General features: G+C 40.5%; 1 protein-coding gene and 1 long non-coding RNA gene across 4 annotated transcripts in view; both read right to left on the bottom strand.

The window, feature by feature from the left end:
* The window catches only part of etv4 (ETS variant transcription factor 4), a 41,669-nt gene extending 33,759 nt beyond the window's left edge, over positions 1 to 7,910 (bottom strand). The window contains exons 1-4 of one of the 3 annotated variants that reach the window (XM_061028420.1): positions 7,677 to 7,910; positions 6,920 to 7,010; positions 6,666 to 6,713; positions 3,952 to 3,996 (exon numbers count right to left, since the gene is read on the bottom strand). In XM_061028420.1, coding sequence (XP_060884403.1) covers positions 3,952 to 3,996; positions 6,666 to 6,713; positions 6,920 to 7,010; positions 7,677 to 7,733 — 241 coding nt within the window. In that variant the 5' untranslated portion in view covers positions 7,734 to 7,910. Of the gene's footprint in view, positions 1 to 3,951; positions 3,997 to 6,665; positions 6,714 to 6,919; positions 7,011 to 7,228; positions 7,652 to 7,676 lie in introns of those variants that run through there. The other 2 variants (XM_061028423.1, XM_061028422.1) reach the window with 2 other exon arrangements.
* LOC132955552 (uncharacterized) overlaps positions 1 to 13,985 on the bottom strand; it is a 735,720-nt gene that overhangs the window by 651,789 nt on the left and 69,946 nt on the right. The gene's annotated exons all lie outside the window — the stretch shown is intronic.

Below are 13,985 nucleotides of genomic sequence, written 5' to 3' on the forward strand. Positions count from 1 at the left end.
CATTGGTATTTGGTCGGCACTACCTTTTGATTTAACGACCCTTAAAAGTAAAAGCAGAACCAGAGCTAGCAACCTTTCAATCTGGCACAAGTCCATCTCTACAGGTTTCTTTGGGTTTTAAAGAGTTTCCATTGCCTGGGACTAACACTTACGTCATGGTATGGGCCAACTGGTAGGGAAAAGTTGATGGGCATCATTAAATAACATGCACTCAATCAGGGGCAAATGGGCTGCAAAATAAAGTGGTACCATACTGTGAGGGCTTTAGCACCTTGCACTTACTGAAAATGGATAAAAGGACCAACATTCCCAATTTTTCCCCAATAAATAATATAAATTAATTATTATCCTTAAGGGTAGGGATGTTGTGTAACATGTAAATAAAAACATGTGATTGTAAATGTGATTACTGAAACTCCGCATTAAATTAAAAATAGCACAGAGACAACATATCAAATGTTGAACAGATTTATGTCATTGCTTTTGGAAAAATAAATTCCCATTGAGAATTTTATGCAAAAAACTGGTAACTGGTAAAGTTATAAAATGCAAACCCAAGATCTTAAATTATTTAGGTACATTTATTAAGCTGGTAACATGCTTGGGTATAAATGTTTGGCGCAGTATGACACATAAAATACAACAAGAACATTCGACTTTCAAAATAAAAGAAGCCGGTCTCCTCAGTTTCCAAACGCTTTAGAGTGGTTCAAAGAGGAGGTGATGGTACGGGGTGGTAAATGTGACCCCGTCCCAACCTTTTCTAAATTTTATAATAACGTATCATTTCCACAACTGCAGTGACATTTCTCAGTTTCAACCTTTAATATGTTGTCTTTGTGTAATTTGCAGAAATGCAGGAAAGGAGCCACAGGTCAGATTTGAACCGAGCCGCCCCCTCTCGAGGACTTAACCGCTAGACTACAGGCGCCGCTGACTTGGCTATTTTGGCCCCAAAAGAAGATGTTCTTATGTAACTTCACATCAGAAGGGTGTCATCGTAACCTCGTCCGACCAGCTAACTCTGTCCCACAACTCAACCTCAGCTGTCTTTTCTCTCCTCTCATCCAACGTTTTATTTTGAAATCAATGCCACACAACACAGAACCCAAAACTCCAGAGAGCTCAAGAGGAAAAAAAAAAAGAGGAAATAAGACATCCAAATCTACTTTCTTGTCGTCACACTCCTCCTTCCTGTGCAGAGGAAACCGGATGACAGCGTTTCGGAGCATGTTCAGATAAATTACATCGATTTCTTATATAATGCTCCATCCTGTGGCCTACTATACCATAATAATATTACGCCCTTTTAACTTTTCTGCCTTTCGCCCTCGGGGGACAGAGAAATATGGCTGCTGTCTGAGACAGAGCAGGGGCCGATATTTAGTTCTGCAAGACCCAACGATCAATCATTTCTGCTAGTTTCAACATGTCCAAAAGGGAACATGCTGGACCTCATAAAGAGGAGCAGAGACACATACGGACGAGCATCAGACTTCATCTCGAAACAAAGTGTGTGTCTGTACACTTTCCTGTGTGTGTGTGTGTGTGTGTGTGTGTGTGTGTGTGTGTGATTTGTTTCCAGGAACACGTCGTCAGGGGCTTTGAGATGCAAGTCAGCACAAGAAGGAAAGCGTGTTTATTCGAGCACAGACGCATGTTCTCCCCGATGCTTCCAGGCACCTTGAATGACTTTTTTTTTTTCTCTCTCTCAGTGGGAGATCCTGGGCGGAGCTAAGCAGCCGCAGTCATATAAACCTAAAGGCCAAAAAATGAGACAAGATGTGACAAGCTCCTGAACTCTTGCCATTCAGCGCTTCACCCTTTCTGTCTCTCACTCGCTTCCGCTCTCCTTTGACAGGAAAAAAAATGAAAAAGAAACTCCCTCCAGCTACCCGGCTTTTTTTACAATCTCGGTGAATCCCTCACAACTGCAATCAGTCATGATCAGGTCTTTAATTAATGCAACAGGAAAGGAGAGGTCTTAGCTGGGGAAGCTGAAAACAAGCCAGTACTTAGGGTTAAATAACACTTTGATAGTGAAGGTACACTTCCATCTTCCTCCCCCCTCCTTTTTTTTTTTTTTTACACCGTCTTCTCTCCCTGTGACTCAACAATAATCTGCCACTCAATTTTTAAACAACAAGTACATGTACTAATGTCTCTTTTTAAAGGCTTGATTCACCATAATTACACAAATGAGATTGACTTATTTACAGTCGAGTCTGGCCGTGGAGTTTTTGGTTTTGGTTTTATTTTTATTTTGGGCTTTCTGTCTCAATGATTTCCTCTGCAGACTCAAAACAATGGGGCTGAAAGGAACATAAATTGTGATTCTTATACCAATTTAAATCAACATGAATACATATTTTTAGATCAAAACAAGAAGCTTTCTCTCAAGAATCAGTGTCTCATACTCCCTTCCCTTTTCAGAGGAGCATTTGTCTTTGATAAAAGTAGAACTTGGAGAAAACTGATAAAAGAAAGTTGAGTAATTATTAATTTCCCCCTTTTTTTTTTTACATTTTTATTTGAAATTGGACACCAACACCCTGTTTTCACTAAAGGGCAACTTCTAAATTGGGGGTCCCCTCACCCAAACAGATTAAATGGTCATGGTTGGGTTTAAGCTTGTTTTAAGGCAGGACTGCACTTTAAATTCTGATTACTCTGAATTAGTTAAACTTTGTTTTTCACAAATTCTTTTGGATGCATTTTGGTAAAATCTTTGAACACCACGAGCTAAAAATCTCTTCAACTTGAGCGGAGGCTGTTTTGCATTTTTAAAGCTAATATCTCAGCCTGCATGGCAAATAAAAACCAGGATCAAATATGTGATTTTAGACTCTATATGGGGCGCTGACAGTGAAGTGGTTAGTGTATGGAGGCTAAAGTCGTCCAAGCGGGCGGCCAAGGTTTGAATCCGACCCCGCACTCTCTCTCCCTGATATCTGACTTTATCCACTTTCCTGTCTCTCCAACAAAGGCACAAAAAACCCATAAAAATAATACTTTACAATAGGTTAGAAATGTGTTTAAGCAGATTTAAAAATAATTAATAAGAAACAATGTCCTTTTTTTTCTCCAATGATTAATCTTTAAAATAATCATCCATCCTGTCTTAATGTGTACTTTCACCACTCATGCCCGTGTTAGACTTCATCATACGAGAGGAAAGTGAGAAACGTTGGGTTTATTCTGGTGACTTGAACCTTCAGGAGTATTTTTAACAGTGCAATCTTGTGAATACAAATGAGCTGCAAACTTTGAAGCGACACCTATTGTAACACTTTTATTGGCTCTGTCTCTCTCGTCTTTGTCTGTGTGTGTGTGTGTGTGTGTGTGTGTGTGTGTGTGTGTGTGTGTGTGTGTGTGTGTGTGTGTGTGTGTGTGAGACGAGGGTGTGAAGTGAACTTGCCGGCTCTTTGACGCTGCATGAGAAAAGGTGAGAAGGCTAACGTGGAGGCAGCATTGTTTGACATTAACAGGAGTGGGCTGTATTTAAATCTCAAGGCAGACACAAAGACAGCCACGGCGTGCCTCTGATTGTGACGTCCTCACTTCCTCACAGTTTGCTGACCTGAAGTGTTCTTTGCATGACGAGCGCAACACAACAGTGACTAAACCATTCTTAGAAGGAGAAACTTATGAAATTGCAAAACTGAGCACCACTTATGCACTACCACCACTTAACCAGAACACCATTAACAGAGAACATGTATGCCTCATCTTTTCCAGTGATTTTTCCATCTTTTTCAGACCTTTAGATAAAAAGTCTAATGTACTCTAAAAAAATACATTTAATATTTTCAATATCCCATATTGAACCAGTCCAGGGTGTACCCTGCCTCTCCACCAATGACAGCTGGGATCAGCTCCAGCCCCCCATGTGACCCCAAACGGGAAAAGCGGTAAAAGATCATGGATGGAACATCCCATATTTAAACCTACTTTTGTTGTCTTCATGTTTATGCTGCTCAGCCAGTGTCCATGGGTCTGGTGGAAACACCACATTATTGGGATTTTAAATGAATACAGCCATTAGGATCCTTAACAGATGTTTACTTTAATCAGCTACAAGCAACAGAGACAGTGTATATGGTTCATATCAGCTCTTATTGATAAATCAAAGTGGCATCCATTTTCGGTAAAAAAAAAAGTTTAAAACATCGCTAAAATTTGTGATAATGATATCTGAAAGGCACTAAATTAACAAAATGTCAGATTGTTTATAACTCTCACTTCTCTCTCTATATCTGCTGTGCTTCATTTTTGACATTATACTAGTGTTTTCAACACGTCTCTCCTGAATCCAGAATAGATAAAAAAACATCCAAACTGGCACCAGTTAATCCGAGTGTAGCTGCTAGCTAGCATCTGCCTGCTTCAAACTGGTGTGAAAGAAACCCTAACCCTGCACAGGCCTCCATACAAAAAGTTAAATGAACGCATGCTAAGTGAGAAAGCATTGAATTAAATTCTCTTATTTATGGTGATAAATTCTGACTTTTGCAATGTGGTTATTCCAAATGCTCGTTTCTTGAACGGCCGATTTGCGATTAACTCAGCAGCCCTACTCAAGATATGATTTAAAAACAAATATGTAAAAAAATACATAGATACTCTTGTAGATAGCTCAACTACAAGAGATGTTAAATGATGTCTATGTTCAACTTTAACTTCCTACACCTGACTTGTCTTTAAGCTGCCTCCTGGACCAAGACTTCACTGATTCAATAAAGAGAACACATCAGGTCATACACATACTGTAGGTCATGACCAATACAACATATTGCATGATTGTGTTTGTTCTGGCTGCAGACTTCCACTAATCACAACTCCTACAGCTAACATGCTCTAAGGTAGTGAAATCCAAGTTTCAAAAAGGGAATAATCGTCATGAAAATGCATTTCCTTTCATATTTTGGATCTCTGACAAAAGCCTGCTTGTACAGTCACACTTAAAACTCTGAACTCTGGTTAACACAGATCATCATTCTGCACAGGAGACAACAAGCACATCATTTCTGTTTGGAGGCTTTGACTTCTCACCGGACTGATCACATTAATCTAAGAAAAAAAAAGAGTGGCATTTCCCTTTAAAGCGCCACATCAAAGCAGAGCGACACAAACCGAGTTCACATCTCTTGCTGCACTTCTCCTCGCTCTGCCTCGCACACTCAGACCCTCACTGTCCTGCTGCAGGTTTAAAAAGCAGCACACAAACAGACACACACTGGTGACTCACACAGTGTTGTTTCCCCCACTCGCCTGACGTACAGTATAATTACTCTATTAGGGCTCACATCATCATCGCACTTATTAAAGTCTACTAGCTGACAATTGCCTCTGACTGGGGCCTCATTTCATCGCTATGTGCCTTTGAGTGACACGGGCCAAATAAGCAGTTTGTTTGCATTGGCTGCAGGCTGGCACGCACGCTACATGCCAACATGGCCAAAATAGGACATGCTCAAAGCTAATAATGTCCCGTCTGTGCTCTCCATGGCCTCCCCTTTTTTTTCTCTCTCTTCTGTGTGTTTTATGACTACGTGGGATGCATCAGAAAGTTTTGGGGACTCTTAGCTCGACTTAGAGAGTCAACTTTTCCCCATTTTTTTTTGAAGCATTTGAATAGAATTGGATTGAAAGTTTTTAAAGTCACACTGTGGACTGATGCAGCCTAAAAGCAGATGTGCAAATCAGAGAATTTGGGATTTAAAAAAAACAAACATTTTCAGGGACGACTGAAATCAGGAAAACGTGCACAATAAGTTTGTAGACTGTGTTTTCTTTTTTTTTTTAGGGTTTCCTGTTTAGTGATTTATCCAGAAACTTTAAAAAATGAGACAAACAGTAAATATTTTTATATTTAATTCAGCCTTTAAGGATTTCGACCCTGACTCGCAGATGAAAAGCAGCACATGCGCAACTTCCCTCAAAGTGGACGACAACAGAAGATAAAAGATCTCATGTGTGTTGTATTTCCAAAGATTCATCGGGAAGCCCCCAAAATAAGACAAATACAGAATATTAACTTCCATTTCATTCGACTTCTCTGGAGTTCTAAACATGTGCTGCTTTAAATCCTCCATGAAGAGAAGCACATGTGCAAACTTCTTACAAGCTGAATAAAACAGAAGATATTAAACTGTATTTGTTTACATTTTTATGGTTCTTCCTCACTAATATATCCGGAAACTAAGAAAAAGAGACAAATAGTCTTTTATCTTCTATTGTATCCACTCTTCACTGAATTATTCTCATATGCTGCTATGTACAGGAGACGGAAAGCAGTATCTATACTGCATATAAATCTGTGTTATTTGGATAAAATAGGAGATGGTATGCTAGATTCGTCTTATTTTTCAGTTTCATTTTCACATTTCTACCCAGAAAACTAAAAATAATAAAAAATAAAGATAAAAATGTAAAAAAAAAAAATGGTCACAAATGCAGCTTTTTTTAAAATACTGAACGCACAAAATGTGGATACTTCCTTTACATTTAAAGAAGATATCAGGCTGTATTTGGCCTATTTTAGGTGCCCCCCTTTGTAAACCAAAGGTTGCAGACAGACACATCATGAAGCCTCATGATTGCTCTAAGTTGTGAAACAACACCAAAGAGGAGTAAAGTAAAAGCAGCCTTAAGGCACGACTCACCTTCTGTGAGCCATGTCTCCTGGAGTTGGCTTAAATCCTGGAAGAGGTCTGATCAGGGAGATGAAAAGAAAAGTGTAATGAGTGCACTGCACAGTGACAGACCACAGTTACAACTTAGTAATACTTGGTTCATCATTTGTATTTAAAATGTAATAAAGTGAGACCCAGGGGATGCCATGGCCTGGAGGTTGATAGACGATGATGTAAACATGCGTCATGTAAAAAAAGAGAGCAGGGCTCCCACTGTACTTTACCTTCAGATTCCTGAGGGGGCAATTCTGTGTCCATGTATTTCCTTTTCGCTGCCATCAACAGTCTATTTAGGGGCCCATTTCCATGCGACTTCTGCAAAAAACGCAAACATGCAAAGAGAGGAGAAGTGAGAAAAACAGACTCCCAACAGGGCATTTGTAGAACATCAGTGTCAGAGGAGCTAATGGCATTTTTAATGTGGCATGTGGAGGGGGGGGGGGGGGGGGGAGAAACAGCAGAAAAAAAAACACTTTGCAAAAATGAACCCAGAAGTGATATTCATGACAAATTCTACTAACACTTTTAGTTACCTATACAAATGTTGGGACTACTGCAGCTTTCTGTGAACGTGAACAACCTTAGAAAACAACACATTGCTCAGCTGTGGAGGCAAAAACAAACGCGCTGTTTTGCGTCTGAAGAAAGTGACCATTTGGCACACTTTGTCACTTCCACCCAGCGCACCAGACTGAACCTCGTTTTTAAACGTTAGGAAATGCAGAACTCACAACGCTGTGAACACTTTGCGTGGAAAAAAAAAACCCCAGGAGAGAAATGTTACTTTTCGTATCGCAGCACTATATAGACATGCAGTTGCTTTCGGGGCAAAAACTCGTGCAGACGCGACGCGGAGACGGATAAAGCCCGGTAGCAGCAGCAGCAGCAGCGGAGGAGTCATTGAAAAAAACAGAGAGCTCAAAAAAAAAAAAAGAACGAGCGTTTAAAAGTCACAAACAATCACAGATCATCCATACGTACATTTGCTAAAGTGTAAGGCACTTGCTGGTCCAAATATCCGTCCATCTTATAATCCATCCGTTAACCGTTTGTGGTCATTTAGGCTTGAGTTGAGTGCGATCCACGCAAGCCTTGCAAAGGGAGAGGAGGGGAGCGCTGCTTGTGAATGGAGCTGCGTGGAGGCTGCATGCATAATGAGCTCCATTCACAAAAAAAATACCGAGGGGAAGTGATGGCGAGTGATTACCCAGCGGGCTGCTGCCCTCCTTTACAAATCTCTTTTTTTTGTTTGTGTGACAGACAGCTCGTCTCGTCGTGTTTGGAGTTCAGGTGAATCAAGTTTAACACCTCAGGCATTTCATTTACGCAGCTTTTTGCAGATTTTTTTTGGGGGACTGTGGGAGTGATTTTTTTGCGTTTTAAATCGTGTTTTTCAGGTTTTAAAAACACGCACTAAGGGTCATGGAGAGTGTATGAGTTATGAGTGTTATTTAGTAGCCCGTTTTGTTTTTTGGGCTTTTTGCCACGTCTGCCCACGGATCACCATGAAGGCTCCACTTTCCAGCCGCTCAAACTGTGACGGGAAACAGATGTTGCGTTTGAGTGCAGTCACAGAACCCCCCCCCCCCAAAAAAAAACATATTTAAAAAGAAATAAGCGACACACGCGGTTAATAGCGATTTTTGAGCGAGTTTTATTTGAAATGTGGTGACTTTTTGGGCCCCAGCTGTGCTGTCATTTCTCAAGCAGACGTGATTTTGGCGATAAAAGCGAGACTTTGCTTTTTCTCGCTGGAGCCAGACGGAGCTCGTGATTGGTGCATTTCCTCTTTCAAGGGCTCGAATTTCTCCTCTTTTGTCCTGTTGAATACACTGACTTATGAATGAAGTCTCGGTTCCCTCCGCGAGCCAATCACACGCCCGGTCGTCGGGTTCCTAGCAACCGTGGGGCGGAGCTTGCGCCACACGGGCCAATCACGTCCCGGCAAGGCTGCGAGGCTTTTTATACTGGATTTTCCAGTTGTTTTTCATTCACAAAAAAGAGAGAGAGGGAAAGTTTGGAGGTGGGGTGGGGGGGGGGGGGAGGGGGGGGGGGGGAACTTCCATTCATAAAAACCTGCCCTGGCACGAAAGTCCCTGACATGTTTTTCTTTCTCTGCCCAGACAAACTCAAGAACTTGTTTACCTCATTTCATGTCTCTGCCTCTCTGTTTGACAAGCAGGAAACAAAGTGGCACTACCTCTGCAGGAGACTTTTACAATAAAACTGAGCACCAAAAAAAAACTGATGTAAATCAGTGCAGGGATATGCATTCTTGCATTTTTGTGGTTTTAAGTCCACACTGCAACAAAAAACCACAGGATGTAGGGCTAAAGTCCTCGAAGCTTTTGTACACACACACACACGACCAACAGAATGGGGAAATATTCATTTGGATTGAAGCTAAACTGAAGCCACAAAGATTGTTTAATAAAGAAGAGATGTATAAGTTCTGATGGGATTTGACTTTTTCCTGACTTTAAGTTTGGACTCCCTGTCTGCTCTGCTGATGTTCCTGTCTCCATAACAGGTGATACTGTGCGTGTTGTTTCCTGCTTAATGATGTTTAGATGCACATTTAGATGAACACAACAGGCTGTAAATATTGCATCAGCCATGCTCTCTGTCTGTCTGTACAGCCAGCAGTGAGCAGCTCAGCAGAGCAGGACAGGCTCAAGGATTCTAAAGAAAGTGAAACATGAGGGTTGTTAAGCGGTCGTTTTATTGAATTAAAGCCGATTTATAAACACATTTTTAACCATTAAGATCAACATCTAGAAGAGAAAAGATAAAGAAGAAAGTGAGTTAAGAAATACTTTTGCTCTGGTTTTTGAGTCACATACTCTTACCTTTTTTTGACAATGAAAATAATCCTTCAGATCTGACAAAAGGAGCAGGAGGATCCACATTTAGGTAATCATTTAGGAGGGAAAACTAACTGAACTTCAACCCCACTGTCACTGTTTAGTGCTGATGCTTACATCTTCTCTGTTCCTCATTTTATTCCAGAAATGTAAGCATGACTAAACATTATTATGTTGTAACCCATTGTTGCCCAGACGACCAATATGTGACTTCAAAGCTTGCGGACTAAGGACAAAAAACATATTGCCCATTGTTAAATAATGTTTATTAGTCAGCAGCACGGTGTACACTTACACATCCACGTCCGGATAGAGCAACTCTTTTTTTTATAATAAAACACATTATGAATTAATACAATTGTAAATAAAAGTGATACACTTATTGAAAGAAGTTAATTAAGATTTCATTGATTTCATTCAAACACACATTCATCTACACACCTTTGAATAAACTATCCAGTAACTGTGAACATTAGGATAGGAAAAATTTAATTTCGACGACCTAAACACAGGCAGAGACTTCGGTTGCCGCTTCAGGGCGAGATATTTACCCCCCCTGTGGCGTCTTACCTTTAACATGAATTTACAAAGTGTGTGTGTGTGCATGTCTGTGTGTGTGTATGTGAAGCCCCTGCTCTATCTTCACATGTCGTGTTTCTTAAGCGATGTGAAATCACAGACTAGGACACCAATTTACAGTACAAGCTGAAGAATCAGTATGAAAGAACAGAAACGTCATGATGATGAAGCTTCATAACTTTGCTGTTATGTAAAAAAAAGGCTAGATTCCTCGGACCCCCCCCCCTGAGCCCTTTGGCACCCCTATGGGGGGGGGCTGGACCCCAGGTTGGGAACCAGTGTCCTAAATGTTTTGTGATATTGTTCCATCCAAGAGAAATACACGATTTGACTTAAAGTAGCGGTGCTTTACGCAACAGAAACATCAGACGCTGAAGAAGCTAACCTGCTAACTCGCTATGTAAGCTAACATTAAAGTAGCTCTTGGATCAAAATGACAAAGTAAAAAAAAACACTTCTCAACATAACATGATAAAACTTTAATGCATTAGCCTCTTCATAAAGATTAAACATTTTTGAAGGTGATGGTTGTTTAACAATGGAGGCAACGGCTCTCATTATCCCACGCCTCTGTTATGGTTTTGACTGACCCCTAGTGGTAGAAATGAGAAACTGTGCCTTTAAATAAAACAGGATATACATTTTATGGAAAATGGAATAAATTGTTTTTTGATCATATGCCATTTAGCTTTATAAGTCAGTTATCTCATACTTAGCAACTAGCAAACATTAGCATACCAACAAACTAATAAGTTATTGTTAGCTTGTTAGCATGCTGTTGTTAGCATATACTTTACACTGTTTATGTCTACACTAATAATAACCCTTCACAGATAAGGAAAAGTCACCATATGAGCGTTGGGACTCCCCACTGTTACTCCACCTTTTTGTGTAAGCTGAAAGAAAAAGAGTTTGTGCTGACGGTTTGATTTCCTTGAACTTTATTTCCACAACCGCTCTCTTGCTTTTTCCGTCCCTGATTTTGAAGCATGACTCAACAGTATAGTTTCCGCACAGTATCGGAAAACTCCTGACAATTAAAAAAAAACAAAAACAAAAAAAACAAGTAGCACATGACGATAATCCATGTGACAGAAAAGCACAAGTTAGCGCAAAGAAATCCCCAAATTTCCATTTTCTTTGAAAGTGACACGATCTACTTGTGAATCACCCCTTTCTCTTTCTCTCTCTCTCTCTCTCTCTCTCTCTCTCTCTCTCTCTCTCTCTCGCAATAATAAAAATAATTTACTGTACGCATTTGAAAAGTTGCCTCACATTTCAAGTGAATGAAACAAACGCTCTCATGTGGTTTTTCACCCATTTGTCTGTCTTGTTACGTCTAAAGTAAGAACTGTTACATGTGATTCCAGACAGGATATAAAGGGGGGGGTGTGTGTGTGGGGGGGGGTTGACTTTTGAATTGCGGCACGTGTTAAGAGACCACATCTGTTTTTAATTTACGTTTGACATCTTTAACTTAAAAAAAAGAAAAAAGAAAAGGGGCAGCCATGCTTGAGATACACCTCCACTTACTCTGACTGACACCGTCATGTTATGAGAGTAAAGGGGGATTTAAAAACGCCTTTAAATATCTTAATATCTATATCACCTCAGTGTATTTTTTATTCACAGCACATACGACACAGAGCAACATATGCTTCATGAAATCTCTTCTAACAGTCCTCCACATCCCCGCGTCTAATATGGCTTTGTCAGCACAGAGATAAGTACTGACAGAGACAGACGGGAGACATTTTAAGTTCAGTGCGGTGCTGTGGAGTGGACTCAGAGTGCTTATTGATCAAAGCTGGCTGTGCCCTGATGGATGGACCAAATGTTGTTAAAGCCTCAGCTGTTCTAGATGGAGGGAGATGTGTGGGGAAAGGAGAGGTAGGAGACGCTGGGGATTATTAAGAGTGAAATATTTCTGATGAGAGAAATAAAATTAAAAAAAAAAAAGGAAATAATAAAGAAAGGTGAGACTTGTGAGTGAGAGCAAAAAAAAGTGGACGTGGGGGGGGGGGGGGGGGGGGGTTAAACGGAGGGAGGGAGCCGGAGGCCGAGGCGTCTCTGTGGGGGGATGGTGTTGTTTGGAAGGCTTGTCGACAACACCTCTCCGTCTTTCCTCTCTGGAGCTTCGTCTTCCTCTCTCCTCTCTCCCTCCCACGCTCGCGATAAGGCCGATGGTGACCGATAAACAAATGAAGATCTTTGATGAAAACAAAGGACATCGCACGGGGGCTTACCGGAAGCGCGGCTAAAACATTTCATTTAGTTTCCTTTTCGTGGACACTTGGTCAGTTTCTCTTCAGCAGTATGTAACTAATGTTCGACCAGATTCAACCGAAAGTTCAGCTGCATGGAGACAAAATCAGTGAGGGGGGGAAGACAGAGTCATGAGTGTACAAAACAAGGTCATCCCAAAGTCTTTTTAAGACGACTTCCTGGGGCTTTCAGTCATATCAGATGATCTTCTTCAGAACATGATCTGTCCTAATACATTTAATTTTGGATCTTCAGTTTTTCTGCAACACATCCTTATAGCTTAATAACAAGATAAGATAATCCTTTATTTATCCCTCAACGGGGAAATTTACATTGTTACAAAAAGTGAACACAGTCAATGCTCCATTGACTTCCAAAATGATAGATGTGGCAGAAAAAAATAAAATAATGTATTACTTAGGAGAGAAGACATGGCTACTGGATCAGTTTCCATCTATAGGCAATTAACGGAGCTCGCCATAAGTGCCGTCATAAACTTCTTCCATGGAAAACATTTACTCTGAGTGATGTGTTTGACTGGTGAATGAAAAGAGGATAAGCTTTTTCAACAGAAACCACTTCTTACAGATGAAAAGATCAGTAAAGAGATTTAAAAAAAAAATGCTGCTTTGGCCACAGGGGGCGCCAAAACTGACACAAACCCAAAGTTGAGTGAGGATCATTTCACATATACACACATAAACTCCTGAAAATGTTCCTCCACATGTTCAGGTTGTGTGTGTGGATGTAAAAAGATGAATTTTCCAACCTGTAATCACCTGGAGATATTCCTGTTGGCCTCCTGGTAACATTTCTGCAAGAAGTCAGGGTGAGCCGATGTGTGAACGCAGCAGGAAATATTCAGGGAAACTCAACAGTAGCGAATGAGAGGGAGTGATCATGTTTATATCATTCAACCGGCATGCCACCAGGATCTACACACATCGATATGAAGGCAGAAACTTGTCATCTTAACGTCGGACTTCATCTGCCACGTCTGCGCAATAAATACTTTTTTGAGTGGTTTTTTTTCTTTCTCTTTTTCCTCTTCTTCTCTTTCTTTTAATTAAATTATATTCTTTCATTTCATATCACTCATTTGTTTGTTTGCCCTTCCTTAACATGTTAAATATTGTAGAGAAAGGGAGGAAAACCTTGATGGAGGGAAAATTTCATGAATTTATGCAAAACAGATCCAAGCCACCTCAGTTTGATTTCAAGTTACTCCAAACAAACTGTAAATACATGTTTCTGTATTGTAAGGGTTCTTTTTTTAGTATTTCCACATGACTGGGGGACACAACCTTTTTGACACCACACCAACCCTAACCCTTATGTTGAATATAAAATGTGTGCTGTATGTTAACACATGACGACAAGAAAAAGTATTCAAAAAAATAAAATAAATCTCAGTATATGTCGGGTAACAAAGGACGCACCAGCTGGATTCTTCGTCTGTTGGAGAAAGGAGGACACATTTTTCCAGCTGCATTTGAAGGAGCCTTCAAAATCGGACGGCCTTCAGCGCTCCGCTGTGACATCATCGGTGTTCAAAATGCACAGTAGACGAATTCAGCCTACA

Source organism: Labrus mixtus, chromosome 21, assembly GCF_963584025.1.
Source record: "Labrus mixtus chromosome 21, fLabMix1.1, whole genome shotgun sequence".
NCBI lineage: Eukaryota > Metazoa > Chordata > Actinopteri > Labriformes > Labridae > Labrus > Labrus mixtus.